The 12,716-nt window shown below is 42.8% G+C and overlaps 1 protein-coding gene across 1 annotated transcript in view; it reads left to right on the top strand.

The window, feature by feature from the left end:
• The window catches only part of MAP3K13 (mitogen-activated protein kinase kinase kinase 13), a 142,412-nt gene extending 129,696 nt beyond the window's left edge, over positions 1 to 12,716 (top strand). Inside the window, exons 9-14 of the mRNA XM_023525599.1 lie at positions 561 to 686; positions 1,377 to 1,514; positions 4,523 to 5,291; positions 6,717 to 6,787; positions 9,123 to 9,420; positions 10,283 to 12,716. Of these exons, the coding sequence (XP_023381367.1) occupies positions 561 to 686; positions 1,377 to 1,514; positions 4,523 to 5,291; positions 6,717 to 6,787; positions 9,123 to 9,420; positions 10,283 to 10,384 (1,504 nt within the window). The 3' untranslated portion in view covers positions 10,385 to 12,716. The remainder of the gene's footprint in view (positions 1 to 560; positions 687 to 1,376; positions 1,515 to 4,522; positions 5,292 to 6,716; positions 6,788 to 9,122; positions 9,421 to 10,282) is intronic.

Below are 12,716 nucleotides of genomic sequence, written 5' to 3'. Positions count from 1 at the left end.
TAGAGCAGTGCTGTTTGTTCATTCGGCCCCTATCCTAGGTGACAGAGAAGGCCAGAAATTTATAAGATGTAGTGTTCAGTCTCAAGATGCTTATAACCTGTAAGGGGTACAAGACTTGGTCATAGGTAACCACTATAATTAGGTAAGATCTCTACCATGAATAAGTATAAATGAGTGATCATGGTGTCAGCTCTGACTGCATATTTCCATTAACATATGAGTTATATTATATTATATCTCATTATAGTGTATTCTTATTATGATATTCCTAACACTACACGAAAGCTACAAATTATACACAGATCACATCGAGATATTACATGTGGCCCTCCTGGCTATTCTGTATGGCTAGATGTGGCCCTTAAGAATAAACCAAATGGAAAGCTTGAATATTCCATCTCCCACTCCATCTTGTCTGAGTCATTGCACTGGTCTTGGAAGCCTTAAATTTAGAGGGCCTTTGGGCAAATGCTTTCGAGATAAACCATCCTGGTTCTTATTTCATTAGAGCTGACCTTTGTTCTCCCCCAAGTTGGTCAGTTTCACTAATCCTGTGTTTTCTTTGACAGGCATGCTTTAGATATCCGTGAACACTATGAGAGGAAACTTGAGCGGGCTAATAATTTATACATGGAACTGAGCGCCATCATGCTACAGCTGGAGATGCGGGAGAAGGAGCTCATTAAGTATGGATCCAGACCACTGTCTGCCCTTACAATCTTGGTCTATCAGCAGAAATGTACTACTGTTCCACGTTGCTACTACTCAGAACTGGCAGATATGTTGTTATTCATTCACCCAGCATCCCTTCAAGGATATGCTGTGCACGGGTCCCTGACCCCAGTGAGGTTTATGATTGAGTGGAGTTGCCACAGAGCTAGTTCTAAGGGAACATGCACTTGACAGGCATTTGCTACTTCACCCTGCTGAATGGCTCAGAGAAGGGGTCCTCATTTCGTGAAGGAGCTTGGTGTGAATGAGAGGGAGCTTGTTGCCCCCTGGGGAAGTAAGGTAGCTACTGCAAGTGGTTTAAGGTATTCCTGAGAATGTCAAGAAAACTACAGGGTCTCGGCCATAGCAGCAGCTACTGAAACGAGTGGGTCTTCTACCATTGTATTGTGTCTCTCATGAAATGTGTTGGGGAAGGGAAGGTCAGCCTCTGAGTCCATCTGTGAGCTGAAGGAAAAAATGAAGTCAGATTAATTTGAATTTAGTATTTTATTTCCTTTTTTATCTGAATGGCAGCCTCATTATTCAGATAGGCTGCATCTGGTAAACGTGGCCAGAATCTGTGGATGGAATTCGCCTGTGAAAACATCCTGCCCATCTTTTCTGTCAGCAGTGACTGAGATGGGGCTTTTTCTCTCATTCTGCAGACGTGAGCAAGCAGTGGAAAAGAAGTACCCTGGGACCTACAAACGACACCCTGTCCGTCCAATAATCCACCCCAATGCCATGGAGAAGCTCATGAAAAGAAAAGGGGTGCCTCACAAACCTGGGATGCAGACCAAACGGTGAGTTTGAGACACTTGTGCTGACCTGATATTTAGATAAATGAGACAATAACCCCCTAAAAATACATAATCAAATGATGGTAGGTGTGGCCACTCTACCTCACTTAGCACACTTGCCTCTGGATAGCACATTAGCACACTTGCCTCTAGGTAAAACAGAGTAGGAAGGTAATAGAAAGTATGTCATGCACTCTAGGAATCCAGTTTTTGCTGTCCGAGACATAGATATTTATTATCTTAGCATGGAATAGTGAAAAGAGAATAAACTGGGGACCAGACAGACCTGAATTCAAATTCCAGCTCTGCCTATTATAAGCTAGAGCCTCATTCTTCCTAAATAATGGAGAGTTGGCTCTATTCTTGCTAAATTAATGTAAAGGAAAGGAATGTCCCTAAACATGGGGTGTGGACCCAGCAGTGAGACTTGAGCTAAATGCAGTAAGAATAAAGGTACTGAGAAAATACAAACCAAGAATGGTTTTTTGAGGTTTCAGAATGTTGGCCATTCTACCATAGCATGACTAATATAAATCTAAACTACTAATGAGTAACTCCATGGATTAATTCCAATTTTGCTTTCCCTTACCACTCCTGACCACCTTCTAGTCAAGTTCTGAGAAATCGTTTTCAGATGGCACCAGGCAAAACCCTCCAGAAATCTCAACACTTTTGCTTTGGGTATACTAATTAGGGACAGAGTACGCCTGCTGGCTCCTCCCTGGATTCTGCCTATAGTTAAAACTAACATTAGGGAAGAAAATAGTACCTTTTCTTAAGTATGACCTCATGTTTACTTTTCTCTGTGCTGTGAGAAATATGTCGGAAGGAGTTTGACACCACCAGCAGATACTTAGTCAACAGGCTAACCGAACTTGCCCAGGAAAGTGACCTAGATGGGTATTAGAACTAGGAAGAGTTGTACTTTCAGTCAATTGCCCCTTTAAGGAGTTGAGTTTCAGATTATTTGGATAGTCCAATGATGATCAAGTTAGAAGTTCAGTGACCTCCAAGATCAGAGAGAGAAATCATCCACCATCCTTTAGCCTAGGTTTCAGTTTGTATTTCATTAATGACTAGAAAGAAGAGAGTCAGAGTTCAATTATGGATCCACCAAGCCTGTCACAGGAGAGTAAAGGCCAATAAGATAGTCTAAATACCTTATAATAAGGAGAAGCTTGGAATGGGGAAAGAACTATTCCAGTTATGAGTTCTGGTATTTACTTGCTTTGTGATGGGCACAAGCCAACTAACCTCTCTGACCCCTCAACAAAAGCCCCAGGGCCTCCTCTGTTCAGATACCTTCTGGGGCACAAGTTGGCCAGTTGACAGTAGAACTGTGAAGCTGAGACAGGAAGCTGCTGATATCAGTACCTACCTTATCATGAATCAGTAACTCCTGGAACTTTTGTGCTAAGACAAATCTTTAACTGCACTTCTCCCGAAAGCAAAGAAAAGAAAAACTCATTCCTTCTGCCTGATGCCAGCTAATTTCCTATAGACCCTACTATTCAAAGTATGGTCCTCAGTTCAGCATCATCTGAGAGCGTATTAGAAACACAGACTCTTAGGCCCCATCCCAGATCTACTCAATCAGTTTCATAAGCTCCCAAGTGATTTGTGTGTACCTTCAAGCTGTACTCTGACTATACAATTAGCAAGACTGGAAATTGGCAGGGACTTCTGGTCTGGATGGTACCAGTAACGGGCTGTGAGACCATGAGCCACTCTGGCTGGGCTCTGGGTTCCTCATCAAATAGGGTGGGGGCAGGACTGTATCTGTGTTTCCAAGCAAGGTTTGGGTACCCCAGGACCTGCAAGAGAAACACCTCAGGGTCTACCGCAGGGGTAGAGAAGATGAGGAGGCAGAGCCCGGTAGGGAGGGGCCTCTGCTCTCCCACCCCTCTTCAACTGTTCCACCATGTCTGTTCTATATACTGGGCTTCTCCTAATAATTAATTTGAGAAAAGGATTCTGTTGTTTAAAAAAAAAAAAAGAGTTTGGTCCCTCCAGCTTCGAAATATCCTGCTGATTTGTATCTGTCTAGTCCCAAAGAAGAGTGAAGCTAGTCTCTGGTAGAAAGGAAATAGCAGTACTACCTGGTATCCTACGATCTCTGCCCTGAATTGCTTCATCAGTTCAGAAATCATATGTGCCTTGGAGTCAGTGTGCACAGGGTTTACCTTCAGGCACTGGCTTCCTCCTGCTCGTGATCTACATGACTGGCCCAGTGGGCACCTTTAAATAGAGCTGTGAGAGGATCTCCTCCCATTAGGAGCCCAGCACAATCTCCTCACAAGCCCTTTTCTTGTTGGCTTTATTCAGCCTTCTGGGTTCTTTACTATTTCCCTCTCTTCTGACCCCACCCTCATAGTCCCCCCTTCCTTGAGCATTTATTGACTACCTATTATGAGCAAGAGTCATTGTTAAGGTCCTTCACATACAAGGATGGATATGACATAGTCTCAGCCCTCAAGGAGCCCATGTCTAGACCAAACTCCCTGAATTTAGCCTTTTGTCTAATTAACCTGAAGTTTCTTTCTCTGGTACCACACCTCATTCCTTTGTGATCCCTTGGAAGATCTATGAGGGTCCATCATCGGACAGATTTCTGATTGTGGGCAAACGCCCATGCCTGTGCCTTAGTCTGTTAGCACCACGCCGATAGCTCATACTATGAGGAAGATATCAAGAAACCTGTAGGGTGTAATTACAATTTCTGAATTGAGTACCTTGGCTGTAGAGGCACAGAATAAGATCCAGAAGGAATAAAGGGAATCCTCTATAAGCAGACACCTAGGTTTTTACTAACTTTTTGCTATTTTAAGCAATACTGTAACAAAACATCTTCAAACTTACATCTTTGCGCACATCGTTATCTCCATTGGATGAACCCCTATGTGTGTGACTGCTGAATCCAAGGGTGTATGTATGTTAAGGCTTGCGATACATTTTCCCAAACTTTAATATGTTTTCATATGTCCTAAACTAAGTCTGTACTTTTCTCCCAGGCCAGATCTGCTGCGATCTGAAGGTATCCCCAGTATGGAGGTGGCTCCCGCTGCATCCCCTTTGTCCGGAAGTCCCAAAATGTCCACCTCAAGCAGCAAGAGCCGATACCGGAGCAAACCACGCCACCGCCGAGGGAACAGCAGAGGCAGCCACAGTGACTTTGCAGCGATCTTGAAAAACCAGCCAGCCCAGGAAAATTCACCCCATCCCACTTATCTACACCAAGCTCAATCCCAGTGCCCTTCTTCGCAGCAGCAATACCAGCAACCCCCTCCTGCCACGTCTCAGAGTCACCATCCCAGGCTCAATATGCACGGACAGGACATTGCAACCTGCGCCAACAACCTGAGGTATTTTGGCCCAGCAGCAGCCCTGCGGAGCCCACTCAGCAACCATGCTCAGAGACAGATGCCTGGCTCTAGCCCTGACCTCATCTCTACAGCCATGGCAGCAGATTGCTGGAGAAGTTCTGAGCCTGACAAGGGCCAGGCTGGCCCCTGGGGCTGTTGTCAGGCTGACCCCTATGACCCCTGCCTCTCATGTAGGCCAGAACAGTGTGGGTCCTTAGATGTTCCCTCTGCTGAGCCAACGGGGAGGAGCCCCAACCTTTTTATGTCACCAGCACATAATCTCCTCTCAGAAAATGCCCAGGATTCTGAGAAAATGGAAGAAAACGAATTCAGCGGCTGTAGGTCTGCCTCATCCCTTGGCGTCCCTCATCACATCACCCCGCCGATGCTACCTCGAAAAACAAGGCCCCTCCAAAAGGTAGGCAGTAATGGCAACAGCATCGTGTGTCACTGCCTTCATGGAATGTCAGAGCCTATCATATTTTGTGCATTATAAAACATACATAAAAAGTATACATTTGGTAAAAGGATGAGATTGCAAAAGCATAAACAAGTTACTTTTGCTTTAAATACTTTCTTTCCACACAGCATAAGTGATGAACTAGGAAATACACTTTGGGAACTACTGAACCAGGAGACTGATTCAAATGTATATAATTTATAGACAAATGACCATATATTAGGGATATGTAATCAAAATAATTTGCAAACCACTACTCTAGCCTAGTCATGAGGCATGCTGTAGGAAGGATCCCATTATGAAACAAGTTTGGTTAACACAATATTGCCAGCTTATGTAAACAACTCCTCAGCTTTGAAAAACATGCAGTAACTTTGTTTAATCCAGCATTTCCCTCACCTATTTGATCATACTGCTTTTAAAAAATAACATCTATTAATGCCCCATGGAACTAGCTTTCTTCACAATGTATTTTGGAAAACAGTGCCTTAATTAATAAGCGTCATGACTCAGCCGGTTCTCAGTCATTGAGCCTATTTCTGTCCTTGCCCTCTGGCTTCCTGGGGTGTGTAAGCTGGGACGCAGTCCACTGTAGTGGTTAAGAGCACAAGCTTGAGAGTCAGACAGACCTGAGTTCAAAGCCAAGCTCTTCTACTTAGTACCTCTATGAACCTCAGGGTCCTTTTCTGTAAAATGGGACGAAACTATTAATAGTGGACCCTGCCTCATTGGTTGATGTGAAGATTAAATGAGTTCATACACATAAAGCATTTAGAACAGAGCCTGGCACATAACAGCCATCCAAAAATGTGAGCTCATCTTGCTAATGAGTTAAAAATAAGATTCTGTATGAAAAGTATTTAGCACACAGTAGACATCCACTCAATTTTAGGTATGGTTTCATATCATCATCTTCATCAGGAGTTTAGATGAAGGAATGAAAGGGTGTAGAATATAAACGAGTACGTTTTGGTCAGCTCGATATTTAATAGAAAAGAAGTTAAAGCTGAGGGCTACTGTCTTGGAACTATATTTCTGGACACTTTCATGGAGCCTTTGTCTCCCTCAGGGCAAAGATAACATTTTACTCAGTTCTGTATGTCTTCTAACATCTAGTACAGGGCCTATCATCATGGACACCCAGGAAAAGTCCCTAAATGAATGAGTAAAGATATACATGTTTAAAGATGATACTCAGCAAGCTACTACTCGATGCCTTTTGGTGATAATTAAATCTTTACGAGAACTGAATGCCTGCGTGGGGCATGCGTGTGTGTGTGTGTGTGTGTGTGTGTGTGTGAGAGAGAGAGAGAGAGGAGAGAGAGAGAGAGAGAGAGAGAGGAGAGGAAAGAGAGACAACTCTTTTCCCCTTGTTTTCCTCAGAGTGGAGATGACTCCTCGGAAGAAGAAGAAGGGGAAGTAGATAGTGAAGTTGAATTTCCACGAAGACAGAGGTAAAATCATCAAATACATGATTGCTTTCAGTGTAACTGGGGAAAACCCTGAGTTTGCCCCATTTCCTGTTCAATGGTAGGTGACTTTCTAATAGCCACTATGTAGGGAAATTTGAACTCACTATGTTCATGGTTTCCCATTGCCACATTCTGGCAACTGGTTATGCACAGTAGATCTCAGTTCATCAGAATTCATTTCATAGGAACTTTGAGATGAGGAGCAGAAATACAGATTCAAGGTGACAATTGAGAATATAGTAGGCAGTTTATTAGGGTTAGCTATGTGTTTTATGGATTATTTTATTGGTTTCTTGTGTACCTTCCTGTATTAGTTTGTTCAGGCTGCTGTAACAAAATACCATAGACTGAATGGCTTAAACAATAGAAATTTATTTCTCAGTTCTGGAGGCCAGAAAGTCCAACATCAGGGTTCCTGGTGAGAACGCCCATCCTAGTTTGCAGACAACAGCTTTCTTACAGTGTCCTCTTGTAGTTAGCAGGGAGGGAAGAGAGATCTTCTTCTTATAAGGCCACAGTCCTATTGGATTAGGGCCCCACCCTTATGACCTCATTTAACCTTAATTACCTCCAAAAGACCTTGTCTCCAGATTTAGTTACATTTGATGTTAGGGCTTTGCAACATATGAATTTGGGGCTTGGGGGACACAGTTCAGTCCATAGCACTCTCCATGCCTTGGATTTTATGCTTCAAATTAATTTATAATTAGATAAGTTGAATCCTCCTTCAGCCGAGCCTTGGAAAGAGCTTCTTACTTAGCTAGTGATATAATTTGCTTATAGGATTAAAGAAGGAACCCATCCCTCTACTTCTAGAATAGAGCTACTCTTATGTAGGAGTAGGGAAGATAGTTTTCCTCCCAAGAGGCCTTTTCTGCTAAAGGCATTTTGTTCTTGAAAGGTAAAGCTCTAAGAATCCCTGGAAGTTTCATGTACCTGCTCAGAAACAGGAATTCTCTGAAAACCTTTAGTAAATTGTATTCTGGGTCCCCATGCTGTGCACAAAATTGAAATCTGTTCTCATTCCCTGAGCTATTCCTGCCATGTCGCTATTACTGTCTTACTGTCTCCTTGGATACTGTGATTTCTCCTATGCAGCAAGACTGAGCCGGAACAAAATGTCTTTTCATTCTCTGAACTCATTCTACTGGCATCACAAGGATATCATTTCCAGCTTTTGCTCCTATGACATACCGTGAATTCAGCCCACCTAATGGCTTCCCACCTTTCTTTTTTGCTATGGTGCAAATTATATTTATGTTTTTACAGCATGGTTTTGCTTTTTATATTATAACATTCTTCTCCCTGTCCCCATTCTGGGTTTCCAGCCTCAAGAAGTTGTGTGGGTCTTGCTTTCACTTCCTTTTTCCATGTGGGCTCTTTTCGTGAGTCCTTGACCCGCCTCATAACCCCAGCCCACCACCTGGCCTGGTTATCTGCCAGGCTTAGATCATATGCCCTCAGAAGCATTTTGTATTAAGAAATACAGAAAGATTAGACAATGACAGAGGAAAAAGCAGTCTTCTTTTATTCGTTTTGTTTTTAAACCAGTATAAGCTAACAGCATCCTTATTTACTAGACTACTTGTAAACAATGAGAAAGAAATGAGGAAGTTTTGCAAATTTTCCTCCCACCACTCCTAAAATTTTGCCTTGTCAGAGCTAAACCCAGATGATAACTGGAGTGAGCCACTGACTAGCTGGGCAGTGCCCACAGCCGCAGAGTGAATGTGCCTTCCAAGCTCATTTCTGTCGGGGATCAGTTGACAGGAGTGGCGAAGGCACTTGCCTTCCAGGGCTGCCATGCCCAATGGACAGTGCAGCTGGGGTGGGGTGTGGGTAGAGAAGGACACTGAGTGGGGTGTGACTAGACCTACTCAAACGAAAGCTCTGCCTTTTCTGATGGTTTGGCCTTAAACAAGTACATTCCCTTCTGTGACTCGTATTCTGTTCTGAGAAATGAGTTAGACTAGAGAATCTCCAAAGTCTCCTTCACCGGCGAGCATCTAGGATTCTGTGAATAAGAAGCATAAGTTCAGTGTGAACATTTCCATACCATGCATAGGTATACACGGGATGATTAGACCAGCTGATTTTTTTCAAGACCAGTGGTAGCCATCGGCTTTGGAGTTTAGCCACATAAACATAAATTTCCCTCTTTGCTGCTTTAAAATTAGTTTCAACCTATCTGGGTTTACATCTCCCTGAAGGACAGGAAGAAAAACAGATGATCTCTAACCAAGGCTATGATTGACAGATGAGGTGAGGACAGTAGTTGTTCCTGTGATTAAGTTCTTCTTGTTCTTTGTGGTTCTAGGCCCCATCGCTGTATCAGCAGCTGCCAGTCATATTCAACCTTTAGCTCTGAGAATTTCTCTGTGTCTGATGGAGAGGAGGGAAATACCAGCGACCACTCGAACAGCCCCGATGAGTTAGCTGAGAAACTTGAAGACCGCCTGGCAGAGAAACTGGACGACCTGCTGTCCCAGACGCCGGAGATCCCCATCGACATATCCTCACATTCCGACGGGCTCTCTGACAAGGAGTGCGCTGTGCGCCGCGTGAAGACACAGATGTCTTTGGGCAAGTTGTGCACAGAGGAACGTGGCTATGAGGTGGGGGCCTCTCCTGCCATCTCCTGTCATCGCTGTTCCCTTCCTGTAGCTCTTTTGGGTTACGATGTGGTTAAGTCCCTAGGGCCTTGACAATTACCATTTAGTGTATAAAATACAACTGCCTCCATGAAGTAAGTAGAGGTACAAAGATCAACAGAGCTCCCCAAAATGAAGGTAGTTCTCCCAGATGAGGCACAACAGTGAACTGCTCAAGAACCCCTTCATTCCCAAACATCACCTCTTCCCGACCTCCTCCTCCATGTCCCCACTATTTAACCCAAGATTTAACCCAAACATCACCTCTTCCCAACCTCCTCCTCCATGTCCCCACTAGATAGCCCCTGGATGAGGCTATCTTAGCCCATGTAACACTTTAGTTCATATATACTACTACCTTTTGAGAGGTAAGATAGCACAGTGGTTGAAATCGTGTAGCCTGGAATCTGCCTAGATGCAAACCCCAGCCTTTCCGCTTACTTACTATGTGATTTTGGGCAAGCCACTTAACCTCTCTGTAGGTCAGCTGTCTTATCTGTAAAATGGATATGATAACAGCATCCATCTCATAGGGCTGTTATGAGAATTAAATGGATTAATAGATGTAAAGCACTTACAGCAGTACCTGGAACATAGTAAATGCTGTGTAAGTAGGGCTGTGGTGGTACTGTCATAACTGTCATCGTCAGCATCATCTTTATATGTCTCCATAAGCCCCACAAGGACAGGACTTGGTCTCATCTATCTTTGTAGCCCTCTTACCCACCAAGCCAGCACAATGCCTGTCATGTGGGAGGTGTTCAATGTATGTTTACTGAGTGATCGCAGAAATGAATTAGGGTTTTATTTTGTCTTGACTTTGCAGAATCCTATGCAGTTTGAAGAATCGGACTGTGACTCTTCAGATGGGGAGTGTTCTGATGCCACAGTGAGGACCAATAAACACTACAGCTCTGCTACTTGGTAATGAGAGAATGCCCATCCTGAAGATCTCATGGCTGTGCTGGCATTTCAAATCCATCCCACCCCCAGACTCTTCCCTCTCTCTCCCGCTTTTTTGTCTGGGAAGAGAGCTGCCTCATCTTTCTTACCCCTAGAAATGAGCTGCAATAACAGGAACATGAGACTTCGCAAATTTCTGGAAAAAAATATCCAAATGAAATTAAGTCTCACTGAACATTTCAATCAAGAATGGCAGGGATCTATTTTATTGAATATTCTAGCTACTGTAACACTGATATTTATTTTTGTTTGACATTTTAACACTTTGTACTGTAAAGAGTGAACAATATGTGCTATATAGAGAGACAATAATTTCTTGAAAAAGAGAGAAAGAGAGTAAGAAAGAAAAGAAGTGGAATTTAGGAGCAACATTCTTGGGAATTTGTGGGGCCAGACGGTATTATCACTACTTGAACAGGGGACCAGTTCTTTTGGCCATAAGTGACTGAAGAAGAGCCAGAGCAAGACATGTCGAGCATTTTAGGAAACAAAGAACAGCAAAAGAAAAGCAATTCCAGGTAACTTGTGAAAAGACTGCACTAAATTCAACCACCTTGTCCAGCTGGGCAATGGAAATGACCTAAAAACGTTTGACGACCAGTACTTGCACCAACGGTCTTTGAGGGCATGTGCTTCCTCTACGAGGAAAACGAAAACCATGTGTGGGAGCTGGTTTCATGTTTTACACTTTAAGTGGCATTTGGTAATGAGACTCACAGACAGAGTCACACTTTGTCCTTGACAACTGTTTTCCTTTTTAATGCTGTCTTTGTCATTACCTTGACAAATGTGTTACCTTGACCAATGTGCCATTTTCTTGTAGCCTCTTTCCTTTCTACCTGTTGACCAGTTGCTTTAGGAAAAAATGGAGGGTAGGGGTGCCGAGGAAGAGAGAAGAATAAGAAAAAAAGGAAATTAACAACAGTGTTAGAAAAGCAAATATGGAATTTGTAAGAGTGCATTGTCAGAATGTCTCAGTTCAGCTAAGTGAAGTAGACAGGATGGGCCCTCTCTGGAACTAGGTTGCTTGTCTACGAGAGTCATATTGCTTCAACAGTAGAACAGACTTCGAAGGCAGCTAGGATGTGTGTGAGTCCAATGTCAAATCCCAAACCATCCCCTTATTTTTGTTCATAATCCATTCTATCCTGGAAGCTTTAGGGATTGGCTACCACTATCAAGATAAAGGCAATATAAGCAACTTGCAAAAGGCACCCCCTCTCCCACCACAATAGCATTTTCGTTAAAAGCTATTTGTAAAATGTATTCTACTTCACTTTGGAACAATGCGGTTTTGAATAACTGGATCTGGAAATCTGTGAAAAGAACAACTGATGCTGAGCAGCAGTTTTACATTTCCAAGGCATGGGGTCCTTCCCGCCCCCAGGGTCGTGAGTTCTGAAAAGCATCGCAAGGTACTTCATAGTTCCTTGGCTTTAAGGAAATTTTTATCTAGAATTTTATATAAAAACAAATGTTGGCCTAGTTCCTGTCTCTGTCTCCAAGATAGGTTACTGTCAGACAACCTTCTCCAGTCTCAAGACCTGAAGAAGTTGGCTTGACTCTTTGATAATGCATCATGTTGGACATTAGGAAAGACTTAAACATACAGGTATTAAACCATTTCCACTGCAGATGAAAACCTTGCCCTCTCCTGGGTTTTACTGATCGCATCAGCCAAAAAGTAAAGGCAGGAGGGAATTTAGAGCAGTTCCTCTTGCTTGTTTGATCCCTCCATTTGTTTACAATTTATGTTGAAATATTGATTTAAAATTTAGTGTCTATAATTTATAGCTCTTAAGATGAAGAAAAATGTTTAACTTATACAGAGAGCAGTATTGTTTGCATTAAATTATTCCATTTTGTATAAATTCTGTAGCTGGACTACATGAAAGATCTTAAGTTATGGCATTATTATCACTGTTATTTTATTTTATAATAATTATTATCATTCTCATTTTCTGTCGATCAGAAGGTGTGGTTTACGGTGTAGCACAATGATTGTGTTTATGCTAACCATGAATTATTACGAATTTTTATGATTTTTACGAAGGAAAGAAAATGGAACTGCCGTCTGGGAGCTCTCCAGCTTTCATCGTAGGTGCATCCCCTCATTTTCTGTGAACAACAGCAATCATCTGAGGGCACGTCTTCTGCCCTGGAGCCCGATGGATAGATTGTGATTTTGGCTTGATCATGAAAGCTCCTGGGTGGGCAGATGACTGAATGGATGGACAAACAGTTCAAAAGCTGTAAACGTTCTCAAGTTTCTTAAGAAATAAAATCATGAGAATACA

This window comes from Pteropus vampyrus, unplaced genomic scaffold (assembly GCF_000151845.1).
Source record: "Pteropus vampyrus isolate Shadow unplaced genomic scaffold, Pvam_2.0 Scaffold14, whole genome shotgun sequence".
Lineage (NCBI taxonomy): Eukaryota > Metazoa > Chordata > Mammalia > Chiroptera > Pteropodidae > Pteropus > Pteropus vampyrus.
The sequence above is the reverse complement of the archived record's forward strand: the minus strand, read 5'-3'. Positions and strand labels throughout refer to the sequence as shown.